Source organism: Gymnogyps californianus, chromosome 1 (assembly GCF_018139145.2).
Source record: "Gymnogyps californianus isolate 813 chromosome 1, ASM1813914v2, whole genome shotgun sequence".
NCBI classification, from domain to species: Eukaryota; Metazoa; Chordata; class Aves; order Accipitriformes; family Cathartidae; genus Gymnogyps; species Gymnogyps californianus.
In genome coordinates this window covers 164,547,028-164,571,010 of record NC_059471.1, presented here as the reverse complement: position 1 = coordinate 164,571,010, position 23,983 = coordinate 164,547,028, and the positions used below count along the sequence as shown (strand labels likewise).

The following is a 23,983-nucleotide window of genomic DNA, read 5'->3' as shown; positions in this document are numbered from 1 at the left end:
GGTCAGGTCAGAAATCAGGCATCCAGCAGGGCACAGCAAATTTACCTCACGCAGGGTCTTCGCCCTACACAGGACAGCAGGTGCCAGTGTAGGCAGAGAGGGCCTGCACAGGCTTAACACTGATGAGGGGCTGGTGGCTGCATATTTTCATGCTTTTTGGCTTGTAACATTTTTCTAAAGGACCACACTGCCAACCCAAAGCTCTCAGACTTCCAAGCTTAACCCCAAGTATCTCATTTTTCAGCATCTGGCTTTTTCAAACTGCTTTGGAAAAATAAATAAACTGAGCAGCAACAGTCACATAAATGAATGATTTATTTGCACCTTCAGTCTTATTTTCACAGCTTTTTGATTGATATTAGTACACTTGACAGGTCCAATTTATATGCAAATCAGCTTACATTCACAATGTAAAGAAGGAAAACTCCATTTCTCATGCTTTGCAAATCATTACACCCTCTGAACACTTTGCTTAGTCATATGTTCCTCAAAAGCACCAATTTTGACCACAAATCACTTGTCCTTGCTATCCATTAGCCTCACAGAGATCTCAGGGCTTGGGGAACAAGCCATTTTTGTGGGGATGCATGAAATTGAGTGGGCTATGCTGTACCACAAACATACAAGCATTGTAAACTATGGGCTCTTGCAGTGTATGTGTGTGTGCCAGATGTTAGAAGATCACAAATGAGGACACCAGATTTTCCAGTTCCTGCTTCTGGCTGTTTTCTGCCGTACCTTTGCTCCCAGCTCTAATTGGTGCCAGAAGCATTTTCTTAGAAAGAGCCGCTCTGCTGGACAGCTCTTGTCCTTGTGTATCACAGGCTTTGCTAACTGAGACTTGAAAAGGATCCAGGATCTCTCCTGTAAATATTTACATAGATACAGGACCGTCACTGCTCTTAAATCAAAAGGTGGAGGAGGGGAAATGGCATACAGAACAGGACAACTCTGTATTCAGAAAGACCTGGAAGGGAAAGAAAAATAATGACTCTGATGGCTTCTCCAGAGTTTGCCACCTGGGACTGCCCCCGCAAGTGCTGTGTTCTCAGGAAGGTCCTGATCTGAAGCCTGATGACATCAATGGAAAAAATCCCTCTGGTACCAAAAGGTTTGGATCAGAACTACTCTCTTTTCTGTTTGTATCTGAAAAAAAATTCTCTTCACCAGCTAGACCACTTGGTGTCTCTCTTCTGCTCCTTCTTTATTGTTATTAAAGAGTTTCAGGACAGACCTGGACAGGAAAGGGTAAGTACATTATTCACAGGAACAGTGCCTGAAACCGGGGAAAGCAGCAGCAGATGCTGAGGAAACATGATGTGTTCTTTAGCCAACCAGACTCTCTTTTTGATGTATTTAGCCAATACTCCTTTCTCCTCTTCTGTGACAAAGGAGTCAGCCTTGAGAGTTCTCGCACAAATCATGACTTGAAGAAGTGATGGTGTTAGATGGCCTGTCCATGGGCCTGGGAATCAGGAAGCTGGAGCCTTGTGGCTTTGGGGAAGCCACAAAACCCTCCTTGTTCAACTTTCCCATCGTGGGAAAGGGAGAGTTCACTTGTTCGCTTAGTCAGAAGGCTGTGGTGAAGATCAAGGACACCTTTGGAAAACGCCCTGGCAGTCTTTTGTAATTAAGAAAAAAAACCCATTGCAAAATAAAACAAAATCAACAAATAAGATTTCTTCCAGCCAAAAACTTCCCAAGAAAGAAGGCATATATTTGTACCAAGAACAACTTAAACGACTGGCACTTTCTGTGTAAACCGCTTAGGACAAGCAGCGTATTTTTCCACGTGTCTGTGCCCACCACAGTCGTGCAGGCTGCAGAAATCTGGGCTGTCCTCGGTTGCAGCTCGCTGCCACGGGCCCCCACTGCCCTGGGGGTCTCTGCCCCTGTAAAACAACAGGGAGGAAACGAAGGGCGACGGAACCAGTGAAGAGCTTCGGTTTCGGTGGGAATCCCAAGTTTATGCCAGGCGGGCAGCCGTCTTTGCGGGAGAGCGCCACCTCCCCGGTGAGAGCCCCGGTGCCATCCCACCCGGAGGCCTGCCGGCTCCCGGCAGGGAACAGCCCCATGGCGAGACGCCCTCAGGGCCCGCCGGCCTGCGGCCCTCCCACCCCCCGGCTGCCCACCGAGCGGCCCTCACCCGCAGCTCCCCGTGGCAGGGACCCCCGGGGCTGCCCCCCGCCACCCCTCTCCCTCTGGCCCAGCAGAGCGAGGCCGCGCGGGCGAGGAGCGACGCGGCCCCCGGGCCTCCCACGCCGCAGAACCACAATTCCCAGCAGGCCGCGGGAAGGCGCGGAGGGGGAGGGAAGGGTGGCGCGCATGCGCACTGTGCCTCTCCAGCATGGCTACGGTACTGTCCCGGGCGCTGAAGCTGCCGGGTAAGGGGTCTGCACCCGCGGGAGGGAGGGAGCACCGGGCAGCGCCGCGCCGAGCCGGGCCGGGGCAGGCACGTCCGAGTCTGCGCCCGGCGGCGGGGAGGCGCGGTTGCCGCTGCCTGGGGGCGGTGGGGTGCGTTGCCATGGTGATGTGGCGATGTGGGGTGAGGCCAGGCGCTGGAGCGAAGGGGCAGGCCCGGCTGCCCTGGGGGTGCAGGCGGTGCGGGGCCGCCGGCGGCCTCTGCCTGGGTCCCGTGGCGGAGGGAGGGCTGCAGGGGACAGGGCAGCGCCTCGGGGCTCCGGGGGCGTCGTGTGTGGCGGCGGGGGGCCTGGGCCTGGCCGCGGCCCTGTGAGGAGCGGCGCCGGGACTGCGCGGAAGGAGGCGCCGGGTCCCGCAGGCCGTGCAGAAGCGGGCACAGGGCTTACGACAGCCGCCACCACCGCGAGAAAGCGTTAGTCTCTCTCTGATCCACTCCTGCCGGGTTTTACCCTCAAAAGCCAGGCCAGGAGTTTGGTAAGTGCCACATCAATTACCCAGGTAAATGTTTAAAGTCTGCCTACCACCTCTGTATACCTTCCAGCCAGAAATCTTCAGCGAGATGAAAGGATATTCAAGCATAAGGGACTATTGTGTCGGGGAACCAGATCTTTCAAAGATAAGGCAGCGAGCAGCAGTCCAACAACCATTCTCTTCAGCAACGAGATTAAAAGGGAATGAAAATACAGTGTGAAACCAGATCTTGAGAGCCTGCTAGTTGCTGCTGGATGGACTGGAGACGGTGCCAATGCACCTGGCTGCGTTAACCCAATGGGAAAGTGCCTCGTTGCCTCTCCTGACCATGTCTTGCTTTCTGGAAAGCCATGGGGCAGAGACAGGGCCCAGCTGTGTGCTGCTGGGGGAGGGCTCCTCCCTGGCACCACACACAATTATGGTCCTGCACTGCCCCAGTCTGTGAAGCAGCACTCAGTGGGCAGGTCATACTTTCCTCCTCCATCGGTCCATGAAGATCACAGTAATGTCTTCAGGGCCCTTCCCCCCAGCTTTTAATAACCCATACCAGGTAGTCATTATTTCTTAGTTTTTGTAGTGCCTGTTAGATTTCATTCAAAGAAGTTTTCTTTGCAAATTAGTTTCCTCCTGGTTATATATATTGGTTTGTCTAAATGGGAAGGAATATATTTGACATGAAGTTTATACAGGAAAAGTGCGAACTGGTGGGTATAAGTGTGTGTATTAGGTGTGACCACTGGGGAACTGTACAATAACAAGTACAGATCTCTTCCAGGACCTCTGGTACCAGCGTGATCTGTTTGATATCTGCTGTTGGGAGGCACTGATTTGGAAAAGAGCACAGGCCTTGCAACTGCAGTTAAGAAAACAGTTCTTGCATCAGTCCTTAGGTTAAATTGCATGTATCGTACGTTGTTTGTGTGGTTAACTCTTGAAAAATGCAGCTTTCAACAGCAATGAGAAAGCAGAAAGCCTATTGCTATAGCTGTTTTTTCCTGCTGCATCTCATTAAATTAATTACATCAATATATGGCAACTTATCTCCCCATGGGCTTAGAGATATGTCTGCCGTGCCCAGTGCCTAGTGCCTGCCAACTGCCAGCTGGGAAAAAAAAGACAAATAAACAAAACGTGAAGCGAGTACAAAGGATACTGGAACCAGTATGTCATCATTAGAGTAACGCACTGGAAAGCGTACTTGTCTAAAGTCCAAGATCTACTCTTTTCACTCCAAAGTGAGTGCAAAGAAAAGCCTTTCCAGTAAGTCAAAAACAGAAAAAAGATTGCAATTAATATCTTTCAAGCCATCAGCACTAGAAATGAGTATTTCATTATGAGTGGGAGCTAATTCCAACACAGATCGCCTCACAGATGCCTCCTTTCCAAATCATGATCACAATTCATCTTTTCTTCTTTGAGAGGTCACATTCTTCTAGTGCAATAGTTGCAAGAGCTGCCTGTGCAAAAAATACTATTAGGCAAACGCACAGGGGATTTTCAAAGTCATAAAGTGCAGTTTAGAGTCCAACTGACCTTGAAAGTCGATAAGTTTGGAGTATTTTCTCTCTCTCCTGCCTTTGAAAACCTCCCTCTTCAGTGTTTACTTTTTCTTCTAGTGGCTGCAAAAAAAAAATCCAGGGCAACATGACCAGTAACTTAGCCACAGACCACGAGCAACAGTTCCTCAGATTGATTGTAACCACAGGCCACTGACTAGGAACCTCTGTTTTATCACTGGTGCTGTGGAAAAAACAGAATACAATTTAGAGCAGGTCAGAACAGAAGCAGTTTATTTACTATACCTGTAGGAGAGAACACAGAGCAGCAGGGAAACTGACTTTGCTGATATGAACTCCATCCCTGTAAAGTGGATGCAAGGTTTATATACACTTAGAGATGCTATGCAAAAGATGGATAACAAGATGTGAGTTATACAGATCTGTTGCATACACAAGGCCACAGAAGTGCTCAAGGTGGGTCTGGAGTCTGTTTTGTTTAGTGCGGGGACTAATTTATCATGAAAGTTATGCAGTTGTTATCGTTTCAGGAGATAGGGTGAGAGTTTGACCAAGAGGCCAACTCAGGTCTTAGCATTTCTACTTCCACGATGGAAAGCTGAAAACTGCATGGGAGTATTGGATTTTGTGACAGCTGATCACTTGCAACAGAGGCAGTTTTAGCTTTCTTCTGATGGACAAACTGTCTTCCCCCAGCCTGAGCCTTGTTGTTGACCAGAAAGGAAAGAACTTGACTTTCGGAGCACTTCTCAATAAATCATAATTCTCTAAATGGTGTGAGACTGCCCTTGTTTTCACACATTCTTTACTGCTGTTTATGTCTTTCTCTTTATGCTTCTCTGTTGAAAAATCATTTGGGAGTGATTAGTGGAAGCCAGGTGTGGTATCCCTCCTTCCCACAGCAAGTGACCTAAAACTCAGGTGAAGAGTCATGTTCCTTCTGCTCTCTCTCTAGCCAGGTGAATCATGAGTTACGTATTCTCTGCACCGCAGAACAGCCTCGGGAGGCTGGGCTGAGCACGTCCTCACCAGCCCTCCAGATGCATTCCCAAAACACCTACAGATCCATTGTTAGGGCTGTCCCCAAACAGTGGGAGATGAGTGTTTGAATCCTCTGAGATTAGATATGCAATTGGGTTTCCCACGTGCTAGGTGAGTACTCCAACAGCCGCTGTTAAAGGGCAGTGTCTTCCCTCCTTTTGGCTTAAAAAAACAATCAGCAGGGCATTTTATGCCTGACCTTACTGAGTGGGTGTGCCTTGTGAGAGTGCCAACTAACCTTTTGAGGAAAGATAGGGAGAAGAAATGCCAGTTTCTGCTTCCTGGTCAGGCTTAGACATGAAATAAGACTGAGCAGCTCTCCTATAATGCAATAGATCCTTTCCTATGTAGATCACCAAAAGCTGTAAGTCGTTACTGTGTAGTAGCTGTTTTCTAGCCTCTGATCAGTGGTTCTCAGCAGGAAAGGTGTTCCTGTTACAGATCGTCTGTGGTTGACACCACTGTCAATATTGCCAGCTTATCAATCCCTGCCAGTTCAAGGAGTGGGTGAGCCATAGTTTCAAGGTCCTTTCTGTGTCCTAGAGATCCAGAACAAAACTGTTCCAGGTAAAGCTTATTCCTATCAATGCTTTTAGTTGCCCCAAGGATGAACAGCAGGTTTCAGTCTTCTGAGTTGACTGTCTGGAATATGAATAATTAAACAAATCACAGTATATCTGAAGTGTAAGTATGCTGTTGAGTTGTTTTACTCAAAGCACACCAGTTTCCAAAACCGGGAGCAGTCTGGTTAACATAACTGTCCGACTTTGACTTCCCAGGCTAAATACCATTTACTCTTGGGCCAGCAGCATTTCCATTTCATACCACTCTGACCTGGCTTGAACTGGCACATCTGGATCTGTAGTGAGAAGCTGCAAATATCCTGCCAGCGAATCCTCTCTGGAATTTCTTGTTTTTGCTGAGTACTCTTTCAGCAACTTGTCAGCACAACCTACTGCATAGACATCTGGGAAATTCACACTGCCCTGTCTGTGCAATCTCTGAGCAGAGAGCTGTGTGCCACCAAGGTCGGTGGCCTTCTGTGCTGCTCACAGAATGGAGCCAAGGTTATCAAGACTTCCTGAAAAGCCTACACTTTGAACGCATGTTTAGGGCAGATCTATGTGAAACAATGCAGTGTCTTACAGGGATACACTGGACCATCCCATAGGAATGTAGTATCTTTTAGCTGGATGCTCTACCTCGACAAGGAACAGCTTTTTGGGGTGTGTATGTGCACCAGATTGTTTTGACATGAGTGTTTTGTAGAAGTCCATAGTTCGAAAAAGAAGGGTCTGATTTAGATAAGTGATCTTGTTGGATATCTTTATTTCCCTCTGTTTAGTGTGAGTGGGTTGTCCTGGCTGCTCCGCTTAGTGTGGGGCATTTGGCCTTTAGTGGGATTGACAGTTTTTCTTAAATCCTAAAATTGACACTGAGTACCATTTGTAAGTGGTACAGGAAGGGGAAGTGAAGGTCCTTTCATAGGGTGAGAAATGAGAAAGAAATTAGATGCATGTGCTGCAAAATAGATTCTAGATGATGCAAAATAGGTGTGTTGCACTAACTAGATACTACAGTACGTCTGTAACTGTGAGTCTGCCTTTAACAGGAAAACCAGAAGTAAGGCATATTATCTTATGCAGGAAGAATAATCATGAAAGCCCTTAAATTTCCGCTCTGTAAAGCCTTCCCATCATCTTAGTGTCTGCGCGTGGTTACAGCTTGCGTATTTTTGCTTATTATTTATGCCTTGCATGTATCACCTCAGGCATCTTCAGGCACAAGTTAGCTCCTGTCTCGGGTCAGCTTTAGGCAAAGGGAAATGAGGCAGATATCTGGGATAGCAAAGTCCCACCTTGGAACAGGAGAGAGAGAGAAATAGACTGAGACCCTGCAGTCGTCGGAGCAGTGGCCATGGCTCCATGCCCAGCCTGGTGGCGCAGGGCAGCTCCCTGAGACGTGATCCTCCACTCGTAGCTCAGGGCAGTGAGTCTGCATGATCTTGCCTGCCCCCATAAACAGATGGCCCTGGCCTTACGCCAGTATGTACGACCAGGCTCTGTACCTGCCCTCGTCAGACTCCCTGCGGCTGTCTAGGGCTTGGGGGAGAAGTCGTCCATGTGGCAGGCATCTGTGGGGGAGACACCTAAAGCTAAGCTACTTTCTAGTACCACCATCTGAAGGCATCAGTACTAAGTTATCTATCTCGGCAAGGCCAAGCACAAGCTGTCGGCTCTGGTGGGAGCAGGAACAGAGCAGGAGCACTGTGGTTTCCTACTGCAGGGGCTGGAGCACTCCCTCTCGCAGTGCTGAGCCATACAGAGAAGGTCATGTCTTAGAGGGGCCGCCGTGATCCCTTCAAACACCAGTATGTTACTGGCCCAAAAGGGCAAAATCACTTTGCGCTCGTCTTCAGGGAGTCAATACCCATTTTTACCAGCACTGCAGAGAAACTGTACGCAGTGCTTTATCCCTTCTATCCCTCATGAAGCAGGACAGCAGATGTGGCACACTAGAAGGCAGCAGTGCTGCTTGGACCAGGCAGGAGGAGGAGGGGAAAAATGAGTTGCAGAGGGAGACCCCCTCAGAGAACACAGACTACAAGTGAAGAGGAGCTGTGTCAGGATTAGAGGCTGGCAAATGCTAAAGGAGTTCAGAGTCTGAAGTCAAGAGAGTGCTGCGGTTTAGGTACTCAGAGCATTAAGCGTGACTTCATGTCAGTGTGTCTCATTACCAAACAGGAAAGTATTAGAATTAAATCAGCCATGAATTCCATCTGTATATACATACATACGTGTGTGTATATATATGTATATAGATATTATATATATACACCTTTATCTTGGGGAAATAAACTGTCGGCATCTTTTCTCCTGCAGCTGCTACTCTGAAACATGGACAAACCCTGTCTTTTCTCTCACACCTCTTACTTGGATCCATGCAAAATGCAGACTGCGCTGTCATCCTTTCTGTATCACTCTCCACTGCAGCCTTTCCTCCACTGAGATCCTGCAAAAGCAAGGAACTCATGCTTTATTGTCTCTCTCCATTTCTTTCCTCAGGAAAGAAGAGCCCAGACCTCGGGGAATACGATCCCCTCACTCAGGCTGACAGTGATGAAAGTGAAGATGACCTGGTACTCAACATCCAGAAGAATGGGGGGGTCAAGAACGGGAAGAGCCCCCCTGAGGAGGTGCAGGACCCTGACTCTGATGTGGAGGTTGGGATGGCAAAGCAGCACACATCAGAAAGCGCACCCGAGGGTTATCCTGCAGAGACGGCTGGGAGTTTGGAGCAGAAGGCTGCTCCCTCCCTCATGCCATACCTGCGCACAGCGATCTTTTTGCTCACTGTGGTGATCTCGATGATTCTTGTGTTGGTGTGTGCATTTCTAATTCCCTGTCCCCCTAGAGACTTGCATAACACCTGGAACCGCAACCTAGGTCAGGGAGCAGGTGAGAAAGCCCCAGGAACAGCATCTGGCGTGGGGGAGGTGGCAGCTCCCAGGCTGGGTATCAGTGGGAGAGACCTATCTGGGAGAGCCAGGTCGGAGCAGAGGCCCTTCCTCACCACTGCAGATGCTCCGAGGTACTAGACAGGCGGCTGTGTCCTGCTCACTCTTCAAGCTGAGGCCTGTGAAATCTGGCATCAGTAGATAACAGTGCCACAAAATCTTGTTTCTGTCAACACCAAAAAACATTTTGACTCTTCTCCCATCCTGCCTTTTTGTCCGGATGGTGCACTCTGTTCCAGATGGAGATGGCCCAGCCCACTTTAAAACATAGTGCCTCCCTCTCTACATCCTGGGTTTCACCAGCACCTCCATACTGAATTGTGTGGGTGTGTTCGGGAGGAGAGGGATAGAAGTCTTTGTGTCTTCTAACTGGCTTAACTAACCTTATTTCTTTTGTCTTGTCCTGCTTGAATCCATAAATCAACATTCGGGATCTTTTGTCATCCTATATGGGCCACTGGTAACATTTCTAAAGTATCTCCCATTCTGACTTCTGCAATAAAGTAACAGTGGTTTGTGAAATAATTTCTGCCAGGTCTAGATATGTCTCTCCCTCCTTGCTTTCTGCCCCTGGCTTCCAAATCTAAGCCTTGCATAAGATATGTGGCTCCCACATCACCTCAGAAAGTGAAGTGGGAAGCAGAAATCTTTTTCTGTTAGCTCCTCCATTTTTCCCTCTCCTTTCTCTGACCCAGATGCTACATTTCTGCCTTTCCATGCAATGAAAGATCTTGCCATGGTGTGAGCTGCCTGGCATTGGTGGTTCCCTAGCAGACTCTGTGAGGCTTGGCTGTCCATGAGTCTCTTTTCTGGGCCAGCCCTCCTCTCCCAGTGTGGAAAATGGGCTGGATGGCCTTTTTGACAAGTGTGGTGATTCTCTGTGACTGTTGCAGGTGGTGTGTTATCCCCGCTGGAGCTGTGTGATGTGAACGGTGATGGGCTCCCTGACATCCTCATTGTCTTCACTGCCTTGATGAATGCTAGTGTCATGGGTAAGCACCGCAGCTCCTTTCCATTCCTCTTTCTGTACGTGTCAGTACGGACCTTTGTATGTTTGTCTTGGGCACGGGAAGAGTTCCTGCCACTTCAAATCCACTGCGTTGCTCTTTTCAGAGTTCCTTAAAATGGCTGGTGTACTGTGCCTGTGCTTTGTTGTGCTGCTCATAATTTTCATTGCAAGCCTGTGCTCCCATACCTGTTGGGTCAACGTCATCTATTTCCCCTTATCTCATCTTGGGACAAGTCAATCTCTTTTTCCTGTATTTGTGTACACTTGGTTTGGGGGCAGAGATAAAACGATCAGAAAGCACTGCTCTATAAATAGCAATTGGAAATAAGGTGGGTTTTTCCCCCCCCTTATCTCTCAGAGCCCTTCACAAAAGAGCTCAGTCTGACTACCTCCATTTTACAGGCATAGAGGTGGAAGCACAGAGAAGGGAAGCGGCTTGACAAAGGTCACAAATGAGATTCAGTGGTAGAGTCTCAACTCTTCCCTGATCTGTGGTCCAGTGTCCTGGTCATTACCAAGGGTAGTTGGCGACAGGAACAGCGATGGCAGAGGTGACTGTTGGAGCGCTCTGGTTCTTCTGAACTAGCCAGTTGCTTGCCAACAGGGAGCATTATGGATTTTTTTAGAGCAGCTGTAGGTCGGTGTTGCAGGAAACATCCTCACCTTCCTGCCTTTTTCTCCAGGTCACTCCCTATACTTGCCAGGCTTCAAGTCATTGTTAATTCACAGATAATAGACTGGCTGATGTTGGGGAAGCTACTGTGCCTGGCTGTTTAGCAGGTATCGCCCTGCTTCCTCCTCCTGGCTGCTTTTGCTTTCTCTGTTAACCCTCACACCCCTCAAGTAACGTAGCAGCAGCCTGCTGATACTGGCCACTGTTATACAGGGGCTGTTATACAAGTCCGGTGGCATCCTGTTGCACTGGGCTTCTGAAGTCCTGGAGGTTCCCAGCTGCCTGCTGTACTGCGTCTGCTCAGCCTGGCATCACCTGAGATTACGTGAATCTGTTCAGTCTCAGAGGCGTATTCAGGGAGCAAGCATACATTGCACAGCCTGAAGAGAACTCTTGTGGGAGCAAAATGCCTTGGCTCTTCAAAGAGTAACGTAATAAAAATATAGTTAGAGGATAGGGAAAATGCTGCTTCTCCATGGCCCAAGCAAGGCCTTCAGTATTTCACAGCAAGTCCTATAGAAAGAAACCTATGAGCAGCGAGAAAACTGTGGAGTAAGTTAAAAAAGAAAGTGAGAGAGGGAGATACTGTTAACGTAAAGGCTGCATTCAGTTTGTAGAGGTTGTCCTTGTGTTCTGTATTTTGCCATTGCATTGTATTTATCTTTCATCACAGGCATATGTACAGTTCTCAGCATGCTCTGAATGGAACTAGTCATACCTAGCCGCATCCTGGGCTATAGCTATGCTGGAAGACAAAAAGCAGACACTAAAGCAGGTGTAAGCACATCACAATCCTAAACCCACATAGCTGAACATCAGCCCTGCTGTAGCTTGTGCTCAGAGCATTCACACAGTGTCAAGTAGAGATAATCTTGGGATAGGTACCTGATGGAGTAAGCTATGACATTGTTAGCTGTTTCTCCAGTTTGCACACACAACAGCTGTGAGCTGCAGTCAGGAGTTAGTTGTCCTTGGTCCCTGCCAACCCAATGAAGAGCACGTGGGCTGGGGCAACCCCTTAGCATAAGCCAGATGATTTTCAGTTTGAGAAGAGAGTGAGTTTGATTTAGAGAGTGGGCTCAGACTTGCTTTTAGCCAGTGACCCAGATATGCCCTTTGTGTAATCAGGTCACGTGTTGTTTTGCAGGTAAGATAGGAGTCAACTGGACTGTTATTTGGAAATGTATGGGAGTTCATCTTAAATGGTGATATGAGCATACCAGGTGGAGATTACAGTAACCACAATTACGTCTGAGGGCAGGCTGAGATAAAAGTTGCTCACATTTGGAAACAGAGCCAACAGTCAATTGAAACAGCATAGAGCACTTTTTTTTCACAATTATTTTGTGCTAACTGGTGAATTAGGAAAAGACCCCTGAGTTACACCAACTGGTTGCATTCAGTCTGTTTTTCACAATAGTAAAACTCATTTGGAAAACAAAGGAAAAAGCTCTCAGATTGCCAATCACCTTCTGCTGCTCCAGAATTACAAACAACCCAGGACTTTCACATGAGGTGGCATCTGTCTTGGGAGTCACTTAAGGTTTCCCCTTGGTGCTAGCCGTTGTCTTGAGGTAGAGGGGATCAGAAGGATCAGTCTGGTTTGACAGCAGTACATTTCACACCAGGAAGTCAGCACAACTGAGCAGGTTGTCCCAGGATCTTGGTTCCTCTGTGCCCAGCTGCCCACGTTTCTTGCTGTGAGCTCAGGTCCAACCTCAATGATTGTCTGTGCTGTTGGCTGACAGCCCAGGTTGTCTGGAGATCACTGCTAGGCTCTGCGGGCAGAGAGACTCAGCCATGGGGTGGGATTTGACCTTTGCTTTCAGGCAGTGTGGATGTGGCTGGCTTGAGCCACTCAGCTCTAGGAGCTAGAGCTGGAACTCAAGTGCAAAGACCAAAGGCAGCATGGACATAGTCTCTGATGCCAAGGGATTTCACTCTCTCTTTCCTGCCTCTTCCAGGTGTCTCCAAGCCCTCCGTAACTGTGGTGGCCCTTTCTGGTATGAATGGCAGCACCTTGTGGTCTATCCAGCTTCCAGAGGAGACTCGGAGTGTGCAGTGCAAAGGGCTGTCACTGGGGGCAGCTGCAGAGCCTGTCTGCCTTGTTACAGGAGCATCAAAATTCCTCAGCCTTCTCAGTGCCTCCACAGGTAGAGTCAACTACCAGCATATTAGAAATATGCTACTGCTTTTTTGTTTTCTTTAAAGGACTAATAAGCATGAATGATTCAGTGCTGGCACTTCATGTTGGCTGTTATCTAGTGACACACAGGAAGGAGTCAAAACACTAATGAGTTTCTAGTTACATAGGCTAAGAGAATCCAAACCATTCCTGCTCTGTGGCAGCATCTCCATCCTACTGTCTCAGAACATTTCAAAGTGTTAATCTTATCCTGTAGCATCCCCATGGCATAAAGGATATGTAAGGTCTGCTCTCATCAGCATTGAGCTGTTAGTACAACTCAGCACCTCTCTAACAGCACTGAAAAGCTTAACACTGTTCTTGCAGTAGTTATATAAGGACATGTGCTACAGCCAGGAAACCTTCCAGAGAAATTAGGCCCATAGAAGAATTGATTAGATGTGAGTGAATATTGCATTTTTAATCACTTGATCATGTGCACCTCCATTCACTGATTGCTGCTTGTTCTACCACATTAATTCACTGGCAGAAATATTCATAGGTAGGTATAGGGATGTTTTTGGAATCAAAACAGAGAATGGAGACATACAAGAAACCTTGGGTTTAAGTGACAGATCCAGTCAATGAGCAGCGGCACTTACCTTTCAGATGCTTTTAGGGACCAGATTACTTGCACAGTGTTTGCATGGTCAGGACCATAGGCTGTCTCCTTTACCAGCAGTAGTAGTGTTATTGATGTGCACGAGTGTTTGCAGATCTGGCCTTTGGTTTCCTTTGTCATGCAGGGGAAAATGGTATCCTACACAGCAGCAGCAGCAGAAAAGCATTTGTAAACTCTGATTGAAAAAGCAGAAGTGTTGGCAAAAGAATCATGGAAAAGTAAAAGCATTGAATTTCATTTTGCCCTTTTTGCGTATTTATTTGCCAATTTGCAAATCAGGTTTTACTGAGTTTCCAGCTGGGTCCGTGCTGGACTGCTGAACCATTTGACATCACGTCTGCTAACATGCTTTCACCCTGAGGTGGAGTGAGCATGCCATGCTGGAGTGGCTATTTGCTGCTGGGAATTTAACTGAGACACAGATTTGCACTTTGAATATCAGAACTGCCCATCTGTTCCCTTTCCTGGCATCTACCTACAGGCTTTACTGCTGGCTGAGGAAAACAACTGCTGTCCTGCAGAGCAGCACTCTCATTTAGGTTCTCCTTCCAAGAGTGAACCTCAAATATTCTCTCCTATTTCAGGAATTGTTTCGGGCTCAGGTCTTTCTAGAGAGATGCTAAGAAGGAAGCACAGCAGGACTTGAGGAGGGACTCAAAGACAATTTGAAGAAATGCTGGGGGAAGAACTTTGCTTCCCACTGCAGCTTGCCCCAGTTTGTATGCTTGTCTTTCCCCTTCTCAGAGAATGGGGGAAACAACCTCTGTTGCTCCCTCCTTCAAGAAGGTTTTGTGGAACCCTCTGGGGATTCCCGCTGGTTCCCCAAGTGCTGCAGATCTCTTTCATCCTGTTCTTCCCGCAGGCAAGACCATCTGGACACTGAACTCCATCCACCTTTCAAGTGGGATCCTGGCTGCACCAGCTGCAACTCTTCCAGATGTAGATGGAGATGGGATTAGGGATATTGTTGTTCTGGCTCTCAAAGAGACACAGGTATAGCATATCCCTGCTCAAGGTTTGAAAGGACCTTGACTATTTAGAGGAAGAACAGGGAGCCTGATGTGGAAAGCCTGTAACAGGAGCTGCAAGAGTCCCTAATTTTCATTCCCTTAGATTTCTCTGAAAAGCACCCTTTTTCTTTCACTAGGTTAGAGCAGTGAGATCAAGCAATAATGACACTACCTGCATATCTTGTCAGCTGGGAATGAACAGAAGGGTCATTATTTACCCCTGGCTGAGACTTGAGAATTATCTGTTTCTGTTCAGTGAAGGCTTGGTTTGAAGTGAGTGTTTAGCAGCAGCGTAGGGAGCCATATTGAGATAGATCTCTGGAGAAAGGAGCATTCAGCTTATCCAAAAGAAAGAAATACTTGTGTGATTAATTCAGATGCAGATTTCCTCTATGCTTATCCCTCCCCACAATTCTAGCATTAATGTTGTTAGAGGAGTTCAGGTTTTTGAAGTCCCTTCCATCTTTGATGCATTTGCAGTCAAGAGAAAAGCATGAATATAAGACACCCGGGAAGCCAGACTGAGCAAAGAGAAAGAGACCACTAGCTAGACCTTGCTGTGGGGTGAAAGAGCAATGGAGCTTCATGCTGTGGGGACCAGGGAAGATTCTTGACAGCACAAGTGCATGAAAGCATTGCTAAAAATCTCTACATCTCTCTCTTTGCAGCCTGATGTGTTTTTCATCTTGGTGTCAGGAAAGACTGGGACTGCTTTGGGTGGGCCTGTGAAGTACAACACCAATGGAGAAGGGAAAGTGATTGGGCCCCAAGTCCACATCACCAGCCGGGGAGCCATCTATATCCTGTTTGGTTTTGGTAAGATGCACCTTGCCTCTCCAGCACTTCACCTTACTGAGAAAACATTCATTTTACATAAAATGGCCCAGAGCATCCCTGGGATATTTCTACCATGCCTTCTGCTGTAAAAGCTAGGAGTAGAGGGCATGGGAACAAGTCTCACTGCCATGGTGTGGAAAAGTGCAGGAGCACCAATACCTGCTAGCCTGGAGTACCTTGGAGTTTGCCAAAGGCACATCATGCCAGGGAAGTTCCAGCTCTGGGTATTTCTTTGCCTTCTACCACAACTGCAGTGGTCCCAACGACCCTCCATGCTACTAGGGAGTTAACTTTTGCAGGCAGGACTCTTCATCTTTACTCTTCCTGGCAGGAAATGTTCAAGCAGTTGCCCTGAGGGATATCTTTACCCAAGCCAGAAACCGGGACAGCTTTCCTGCAATGCCGCAGCAGGAGGAGCCGGAGTGGGAAAAGCGCAGATCTGTCAACCTGTCAGAGCTCATTGACATTTACAGGTAGGAGATGGCCTTGCTTCTGCTGGGAGAGGAGGGGAAGGGTAGGCACCTCTTAGTGCTCCTAGAGATGGTCCCTTCTACTTCAATACTGTCCTTCTTTTCATTGTCCAGTTGATAACAGTACTCTGGGGAACCCATTGTTTCCTCCCTGTCAGGAGGAGGAAACTTTGCTTGTCCTAGCAAAAGAAGTGCGGAGTATGATAAAAGGGAGTCCTTTGCTTCTCCTGCTCCTTGTTCCTTTCTTCCACCCCCTTATGCATACGTGGAGGAAGAAAAAAAGGTGTTCCCAGCTCATTGAGTCCCTTTGGGAAGCTCAGTCTGTGTACAGCATTGTGGGCCTGGATTTCTCACCTCCTTCTTCTTTACTGCCAAATTGTGGTCACGGTCAGCCTGGATAGGAATGAAGGGAGGGAACAAATGTGAACCCCTGAACTCCATGCTTTTTATAGTAACTCGATGTTCAGAAGACCCCACACCTGACTTTAGCCAACTTAACTGAGGAACTCCCAAAGGAAGCTAAGCTCCATCACTGGGGAAAAGATGGGGTTCTCCAAGAATAGTTCAAATCTTAGGTAGGATGAATTGCCACGTGGACAGGCAGCTAGTGCTGAGATGTGCAGATACAAGCCTCAGAATCTCCTCTCTGCTTTCCATTTGTCCCAGTGGGGGTGTTGACTTCCTGCAGATGATGAAGACACCTGACACTAACTGCAGCAACCTGCTCATCACAACCAAAGAGGGTGTGATCCTACTGCGGGGACAGGACCTGGAGCCCCACTGGACCCTGGAACTGCAGAACATCAGCAGGTTACATACTGGGAACATTTTTCTATCCTGTTTCTTCCTGTACCATTTCCTGCCTTTCACTTGTAAGCACATGTGCTCCTTAGAAAGCAATTGAGAAGAATTGTCCAAGTCTGCAGAGAAATCTAAGAACTGGAGGTATGCGGATGCATGGCTGAGCCAGTGAGGAGGGCAGGGGGAGCAAGGAACAGAAGGCTGGAAATCTGAGCTGTGTGCTTGTGAGTGATCACATATAAGGGGCTTGATTCAGGTACCCAACATTGATGTCATGAGAATGTTGTGGCACTGGAATTCAGGGAATTACTCATGTGTGATTCAGCCCATCTGCTGTCCAGGGCTGCCACTTACCAGCTCAGTGGAGAGGAGCAGTTGCATTAGTGATGTTAGGTATTTAGAGACGGTGTCTGAGTATGGCCCACAGATCTTAATGTTCCTTCAAAGTTGAAAATGAGCACTCTGATGGCAGTCAGCACACCATCTATACTAAATGTAAACCTTAAAATAATACTGCTCATCCTCCAATTTCACACATGGAAATTAAGTAATTTGCCAGATCCTGTGGGTTGATAATAACCAGCAATTTCAGCTTGCCCAGTATTAAATATTTGCAAAGGGCAGTTGGGCACAGTTGAGGGAAATTATGTGGGAAACAAATTGCTTCCTCTGCTATCTAGAGGAAAGAAAGCAGCTCTCAGCTCAGTGTTACCTGACTGTCAAGAGCATCTATAGGAAGAAGGCATTGGAACTTCATTAAGCAAAAAAAATTGGTGTTCAGCTAGGTTTGATATTCAGATAATGTCCACATTCTTGAGAGCTGATGGGTGACATAAGCAATGGCTTTAGGAATGACTTATGGCTAGTTGATCATGCTATGGGGAAAGGAGATAGACTAAAAGTGTTTTGAGCCCAGAGTCTGCAGACTTCTGGATGTGTCTGGAGTCTAGTTTAAAGGGTAAGTGTGTACTGACTAAGCAAAGCCAGTTCATAGATGCTGTAAAATCAGTTATGCACAAAAAATTTCTAAATGAACCCACTAATGAATTGGAAAATTTCTATGGGTTCAAATCAAGAAGGATTGAAAACTGCTTTACCTGTTCCATTCACAGAATTACAGTATTGTTGAGGTTGGAAGGCACCTCTGGAGATTGCCTAGTCCAACCTACCTGCTCAAGCAGGCTCAGCAAGAGCAAGTTGCTCAGGGCTGTGTGCTGTCAGGTTTTAAATATCTCCAAGGATGGAGACTCCACAACCTCTCTGGGCAACTAGTATTCTAGGTTGCTGCACTCCAGCCCTGTTTTTTCTGGTTCTGTAACCTCCTGAGGAACAGAGTACAACACGTGTACAGAAGCTGCGAGATAGGCATTGAAAAATAATGAAAGCAATTCTTGTTCAAGGCCACTGTGCTGAAGTCCTGGACTGCCTGTTTTCTCGGAGTTAAGAGAGATGAAATCTGGTATACTGAATATATTGTGGACAAGCATTTATTTAAGAGGGTTTTGGGTTTTTTTTAGGACGTAGAGAAGTTCTGCTTAAGCAACACAGGCTGGTGGACAAATTCAACCCAGGGGTGTCACCACAGAGTCAAACAGACCAAAACCCAGTTCCTAATCAGACAAAGCTTACAGAGCCACCTGAGAGCTCCACTTTTCCTGCGTAAACCTGCCCCAAGCACACCACTCCAGCCAGGCAGACTGAGTCCAGCCCTTTGGGAACAGCCTCCAACAAAAACAACCTGGCTGCTGCGGATGTGCTGCATTTCCAGATAGCTTTTGATAAGATCCCTGGAAAACCATAAAGGAGAATCAGTAGTCATAAAACAAGGGCGAAGTTCAGAGACCATGAAATTGAGTAAGCAGTTGAAAATTGTGTTGTAAATGGATGTTTCAGAAGAGAGAGGATTAATAGCAGGTTGCTGTGGGGATTACTGTTGGGCAGGAATAATTACTAGTCTTCTGGTTCATTTGAGAAAGGGCCCAGGGGATTTTTCAGTTGATTGGTAGCATCTAAAATACATGTGTCTGTCTGCATTCAGTTTGTGGGATCTGCCGCTGACTGTAACCCATAAGGGACATGAGAAGAAGCACCTTAGGAGGGGTTTTAAGTTTGTGCCCGTAGGATAGAACTACCTACTACTTCCTTTTGCTACTGGAAAGCTTTCAAGCTATAGGAGTGTCCCATGATACTGCCTTGGAAGCATTGGTTCTGGTTGCCAAAGGTGTCTGCAAAGCAAATGACATTGTTTGATGTGGTAAGTATAAATAGTCAAGCCACTGCTGTACTGTGGCATTGCTGTTCAGGAGCCATTCTGGTATGCACATTTTAAAGGGGAAGCTGGAAAAAATTGGAGAAAAGGGCTGGAAAAAATGCTTTAGCATGGAAGATTTAAGTCACTGGGTTTATATGATCAAAGAGAAGCCCGAGAGGTGAGTTCATAAGTGTGTGTAAGTAATAGGAGCTAACAGGCATTTTAATCTTGCCATAGCAAGAACAAGTGCCTTGGAGCGAAAGCCATTCATGTTCAAGAAAATGAAAATGCAGGCATGTTTCTTTGGGTGAGATTAATCATTAGAACTGACTGTCATGAGAAGTAATGAATTCATCTCATCTTTGTATGTCTGTAGCAAGCCTCATGGCTGGTAGATCTAGTCAAGGTCAGCCTACTGATACTTGGTTAATTGGGTGAAATACAGCAATCTGTCATAAACAAGAGGAGGGAGGACATACTCTGATGAACCTGCCTTGCCATAAAATCTCTGATTCTGTGAATTTTGAGGAATCATTTGTGCTTATTTAGAACCTTGTGTCTGGCTGTGGTGAATTTAAGGAAGACAGAGATAAGACTCAGAAAGCCAAAGGCGAGCAAGATGGTTAGAAAACAGTTATAATGAGAGATATTCAAGTAATAGTGTTATGTCACCCAGAAAGGAGAGGATGAGAGGGGATTTCATTTAAACTGCTGAAGGTTATAAAAAGGCTTGTAAAACGACCAGCAGTAAGAAAACAAAGAATCATGGGCTGACATTAATGGTGAGTATATTAAGAGCCATTTCTCACAGCTAAGGCAGCCTGGGAAATCCACTTTCAGCAGGAGGTCAAATCTGCTGATGCAGATTTTGAAAGGACTGGGTAATTTTTTATGACCATAGGAAAACTGTACAGGTTCTCATGCTAAGGGAAGAATAATACAGAGTCATGTCACAGGGTGATAGACAGATGTCTACACAGCCCAACAAGGGATGCCCCCCCCCAAGACGACTCTGAAGAATGGCTAACAAGCACCATGGGCTGCTTGATCATTTTTCACTTTTCTGATCCAGCAACAAATGGTTCCTGACAGTCAGAACAGTTCTGAGTGGATAAAAGATCTTATTTAGCATGGCAAATCCTGCCTTTTTAAGAGCCAGAATGGAGGATGAAAGCAACTGTGCTGCCTCCATGTGAAATCCCTGTTTTTCTGCGATGGGGCTGAGTGTTTCTTTTTCCAAATTTGCAGCCAGCCTGTACCAGGTTACTTCAATGCTGACCAAACTCTGGACTTCATGCTGCAAGCACAGACTGGCGATGGGAGCAAAAAGGTAAAACAAGTGAAGGCAAGGAGGGCAGTGGCAGCATAGGAGTTGAGGGAGGCTGGGTAGAAAGAGACAATCATTCACTGCTCCTCACTCTTCCCATTTCTGTGGCTGACACTCATCACTGTGTGGCCACAGGCATGAAAGGGAACAGCACAGGCCATGCCACTGCAAGGTGGCTGGCTGTACACCCACACCTGGACACCCGTTAATGCTAGATCTCTCCCCTGCCTTGAGGTGGTGGTGATAGATGGCAAATCCGGCCTCCCTGTTTGGAACCAGGAACTCCCGTGGCAGAAACAACAACTCGATGCACTGTCAGTCATGACTTTGGACAAGAAGTCTGTTTTTCTCTTCTGGGCTGATGAAGCACAGCCTGCGTTACAAAGTTTGGTGAGCAAGCATCCTTTCTTCACTTTGAGGTTTCTCTGAGGCGCATGCAGACTCTGTGTTTTATTCCTAATGTAATTGAACTTTAAACCTGCCATATAAGAAGGCTGTCAGGGACATCTTTTCCTCTTGCTTTGACACTCTGACTTCTCTGAGCCTGAACACAGGAGGTTTTGTGTGCAAATTCTTCGCCAGAAAGCTTTATTGACACAAAATTCACGTCCACAAAACCAAAACTTTCTGCGTGAATTTCATTTTTTTCCACAACACTGAGATATTTTTCCTGCAGATTTGTTCCCAGCCCCAGAGCGCTTCTTCTCTGCATGCAGGCACGCAAGTCAGCATGGAAACTCAAACTTCCAGACTGTAGCTTTGCCCGTCAAGTTGGCTTTGACAGAGCCAGATCTCAGCCTTACCAAACAGAAGTTGTAGAGCAACTTCTGTTTTAGAAAAAAAACTTTGCAGGATTTCATCTCTGTAAAACCATAGAGTTTTTGATTCTCTGATCCATGTAAAGACAGCGCAGTGTCAGAAAACTTCTTTATTTCTTTGGCAAAGCTAGACTCCTCTTTGGTAGCCAGCTGTAACGTTTTTGTCTGTCCTTCGTTCCAACAGCAACCTGGTCCCAGACCTGAGCGCCCAGGGCTGCACCACCTCTATCTCCTCCATCCTGTTTTTCCTACAGTCCTTTTGGACCTCACCAATGCAACAGACAAAGTCATTGCTTCAGCAGGTGAGTACAAATGGAGGAGAAACTACCTAGGCTAAAAGAAATATGGAGGGAGAGGTAGCTGTGAGAAACAATGGAGTGTAGTTGTGCCTTTAAAGGTAGCACCTGAGGTCCACCACACATAGGCCAGCGATGGGAAATAAGATTCATCTTCCTCTTGAAGGAAGGTCCTGTCCAACCCCTACTTTGCAAATAAAAGACCCATCAAGTTTCTTGCACATGTTTAAGCAAGGAAAGGTCCGAGTTTGATTTCATGCATGTTTTACAACAGAGAAGTTCCCTTGCTTTCCATGGAGCTATTTATGATTTAAGGTGGTGCATGAAGAATCACTATGAAACTTTTCTCTGTCACCTCAGATACACTTCTGCCTTTGTTGGCCATCTTCTCCTGCTCTCTGGGATAGCAGCTGTGCTGCTTCTTCCTCTTTCTTTTTGAAAGGGAGAATCCAAAATACTTAAACGTGTGTTTTCAGGGAAAAGCAGATCTGGATTTAACATCTATACAAGATTGTACAGTCCCTGTTGGATTTCCTTGCTCTTTCTAAAGCAGTTCAACCAACAGCCAGCCTGTTGAGCATGGCAGGATGTGGGATAAAAGATCAGTTCATCCAGCACTGAGTCCAGTAGGCCAGGAAGCACAGAAAAGCTGCTACATAGTGATACATCTAATTGGATTTGTACCAAAACCACAGCTCAGTCAAAAACAAATAGAGTATAATTTTTAGAGGGGTTTATTAGAAACTGGGATTTCTGAGGTCTGTACAGATCATTCTGCAGTGCCTGGAGTGAACTGACTTGCCCGTGCTTTACCAATTTCCCCTTCTATAGAGGTAAAACAATAGCTGCTAACAGGTGTGGGAAGGAAAACTCTCTGAAAGTGAACTGCATTATTGAAATATGTGCATCTCCTATGTCAAGCTCAAAAACGTCACCTGGAACCAAACCCTTCCATTTCTGATCTAAATTTCAGTTTATTTCCATGGAAAATTTTTAACTTAAAATCATTTTCCCTGATTAACTAAGGTACATGCAATTGTAAAGTCAAACTGAATATACCCTCAGTCCAGTGGATGTTTTGACTGAGTAAAGACTGTAAGATTTCTTCTGGAAGAAATGTAATCATTTACTCCTCACCAATATTTTCTCACCCTTTTCTGATGGACCAGTTGGAATTAACGATCTCCAGAAGGATGCATTTCACATCACTGTGACAACAACTGCAACCTCTGAAAAACAACCAGGATTTCTCTCGGTCAGCAAGCTGGGCTTGAAGTGGGCCATGATGAGTCAGGGTCGAATGGTGTGGCTAAAGGACACCACCACTCCAAAAATCAGCCGTGGAGAAGTGAGGCGATTTCTTGCCCGGCTGAAATTTGTTGACTTTCCTCAGAAGGTGAGATTGTGCAGGAATCCCTAATGAAATCCAGGCCTTTGAAAACACCTGGTCTCTTCCCTACAGACACAGTTAGGTGCTCTTTGGGGTGCAAAGAGACTGGTGGGATGCAAAGAGACTGTTTGCAAGATGACTGGCTGCCCCTTTGGGCATAAGCTGGACAGATTGTGAGACCCAGCTGTACTTTGGCAGGAGGGGGATCTTAGAAAGAACCGGGAATGATGGTCATAACAGACTGAGAGACTCACAGAGGGAACAGAGAGGTGGGACAGAGATCACTTGTTTTGACATGGGCAAACAAGGGTCCTCCATACAGTGGTGCCCAGGTTCAGTTGCTGACCTGTGAATTACCACTTTTCTCTACCAGACCGGATGATAATAGGTTTTGGCTTTAGTTTTTGTTTGCCTTTCCTTCTCCAGCTCTAGCCTGGTGGTTCCTCAGATTTTGGTTGGACCTGTGGCCTGTATGGGGAATACAGGAAGCTGCTCTGTGGATCTTCAGGAAAACTGCTGTGTAGAGGGAATGGGGGCTAAAAGCAGTTCCCCTTTCTTCAGCTCTCTGGGGAATGCTGCTGGAGGCAGGTTTGTCCTAGGCAGACCTTTCCTGTACCAGAGGAACCTTGTTCAGCGTCTCCCCCTCCATATGCCGTTCTTGCATGCTTCCTTCCAGGTAACACAGAAATGTGAATTTAGAATTTATATACATATATATATATATAAAACCAGGTTTTATATATATATGTATCAATTTATACAATATATGTATATTTTTTGTATGTTTAATTTATGAATGAGATTTAGGACACTCCTTTTTATGTCCAAACAGTATTCCCAGGCAGTCAAACAAGCTCTAGGCCTAGAGTGGGCCATGATGACTCAAGGCAAATGGTGTGGCTAAAGGACACCACCTGCTTTAATCTTTATATTTTTGGAGAGAAGCCTCTGTCTGGCTCCTGCAGGGCTAGTCTTGTCTACAACCTTTCCTGTGCTCTCAGCCCTCTTCTCCATTCTGTCCCCAAACTCACAAACAAACTAGCTCTCTGGCTGAATTACCTGATCTAGAGAAAGATGATCCCCATGGCATTTGCCAGGCCTTGTGCTTGTATCTTTCTTTCCCCAGTCCCAAGTTCAGGACAGGTTCATGTCGGTGATGTAGAAGCAAAAGGTTCACACCTTATTTCTATCCATCCCTAAGCTTTTTATGAACCCAAAGTGTCACTGTAACATCGCACTGCAGTCCAATGGGCTGAGTCCCACTTTGCAAATGCATCACAGCCCTTTTGGGATAGATTCACAGCAGATCCCCACTGGCACTGTAAAG

At 46.6% G+C, this 23,983-nt stretch overlaps 1 protein-coding gene across 1 annotated transcript; it reads left to right on the top strand.

Moving 5' to 3' along the window:
• Positions 1 to 2,347: 2,347 nt before the first annotated feature.
• FAM234B (family with sequence similarity 234 member B) lies at positions 2,348 to 23,383 on the top strand. The gene is made up of 13 exons (XM_050910285.1): positions 2,348 to 2,384; positions 8,516 to 8,908; positions 9,861 to 9,959; positions 12,614 to 12,802; positions 14,319 to 14,449; positions 15,135 to 15,282; positions 15,635 to 15,776; positions 16,440 to 16,583; positions 20,074 to 20,155; positions 20,387 to 20,542; positions 21,155 to 21,272; positions 22,436 to 22,662; positions 23,083 to 23,383. The coding sequence occupies exons 1-13, from the start codon at positions 2,348 to 2,350 to the stop codon at positions 23,086 to 23,088; spliced, it is 1,872 nt and encodes a 623-aa protein (XP_050766242.1). The 3' UTR covers positions 23,089 to 23,383.
• Positions 23,384 to 23,983: the final 600 nt, after the last annotated feature.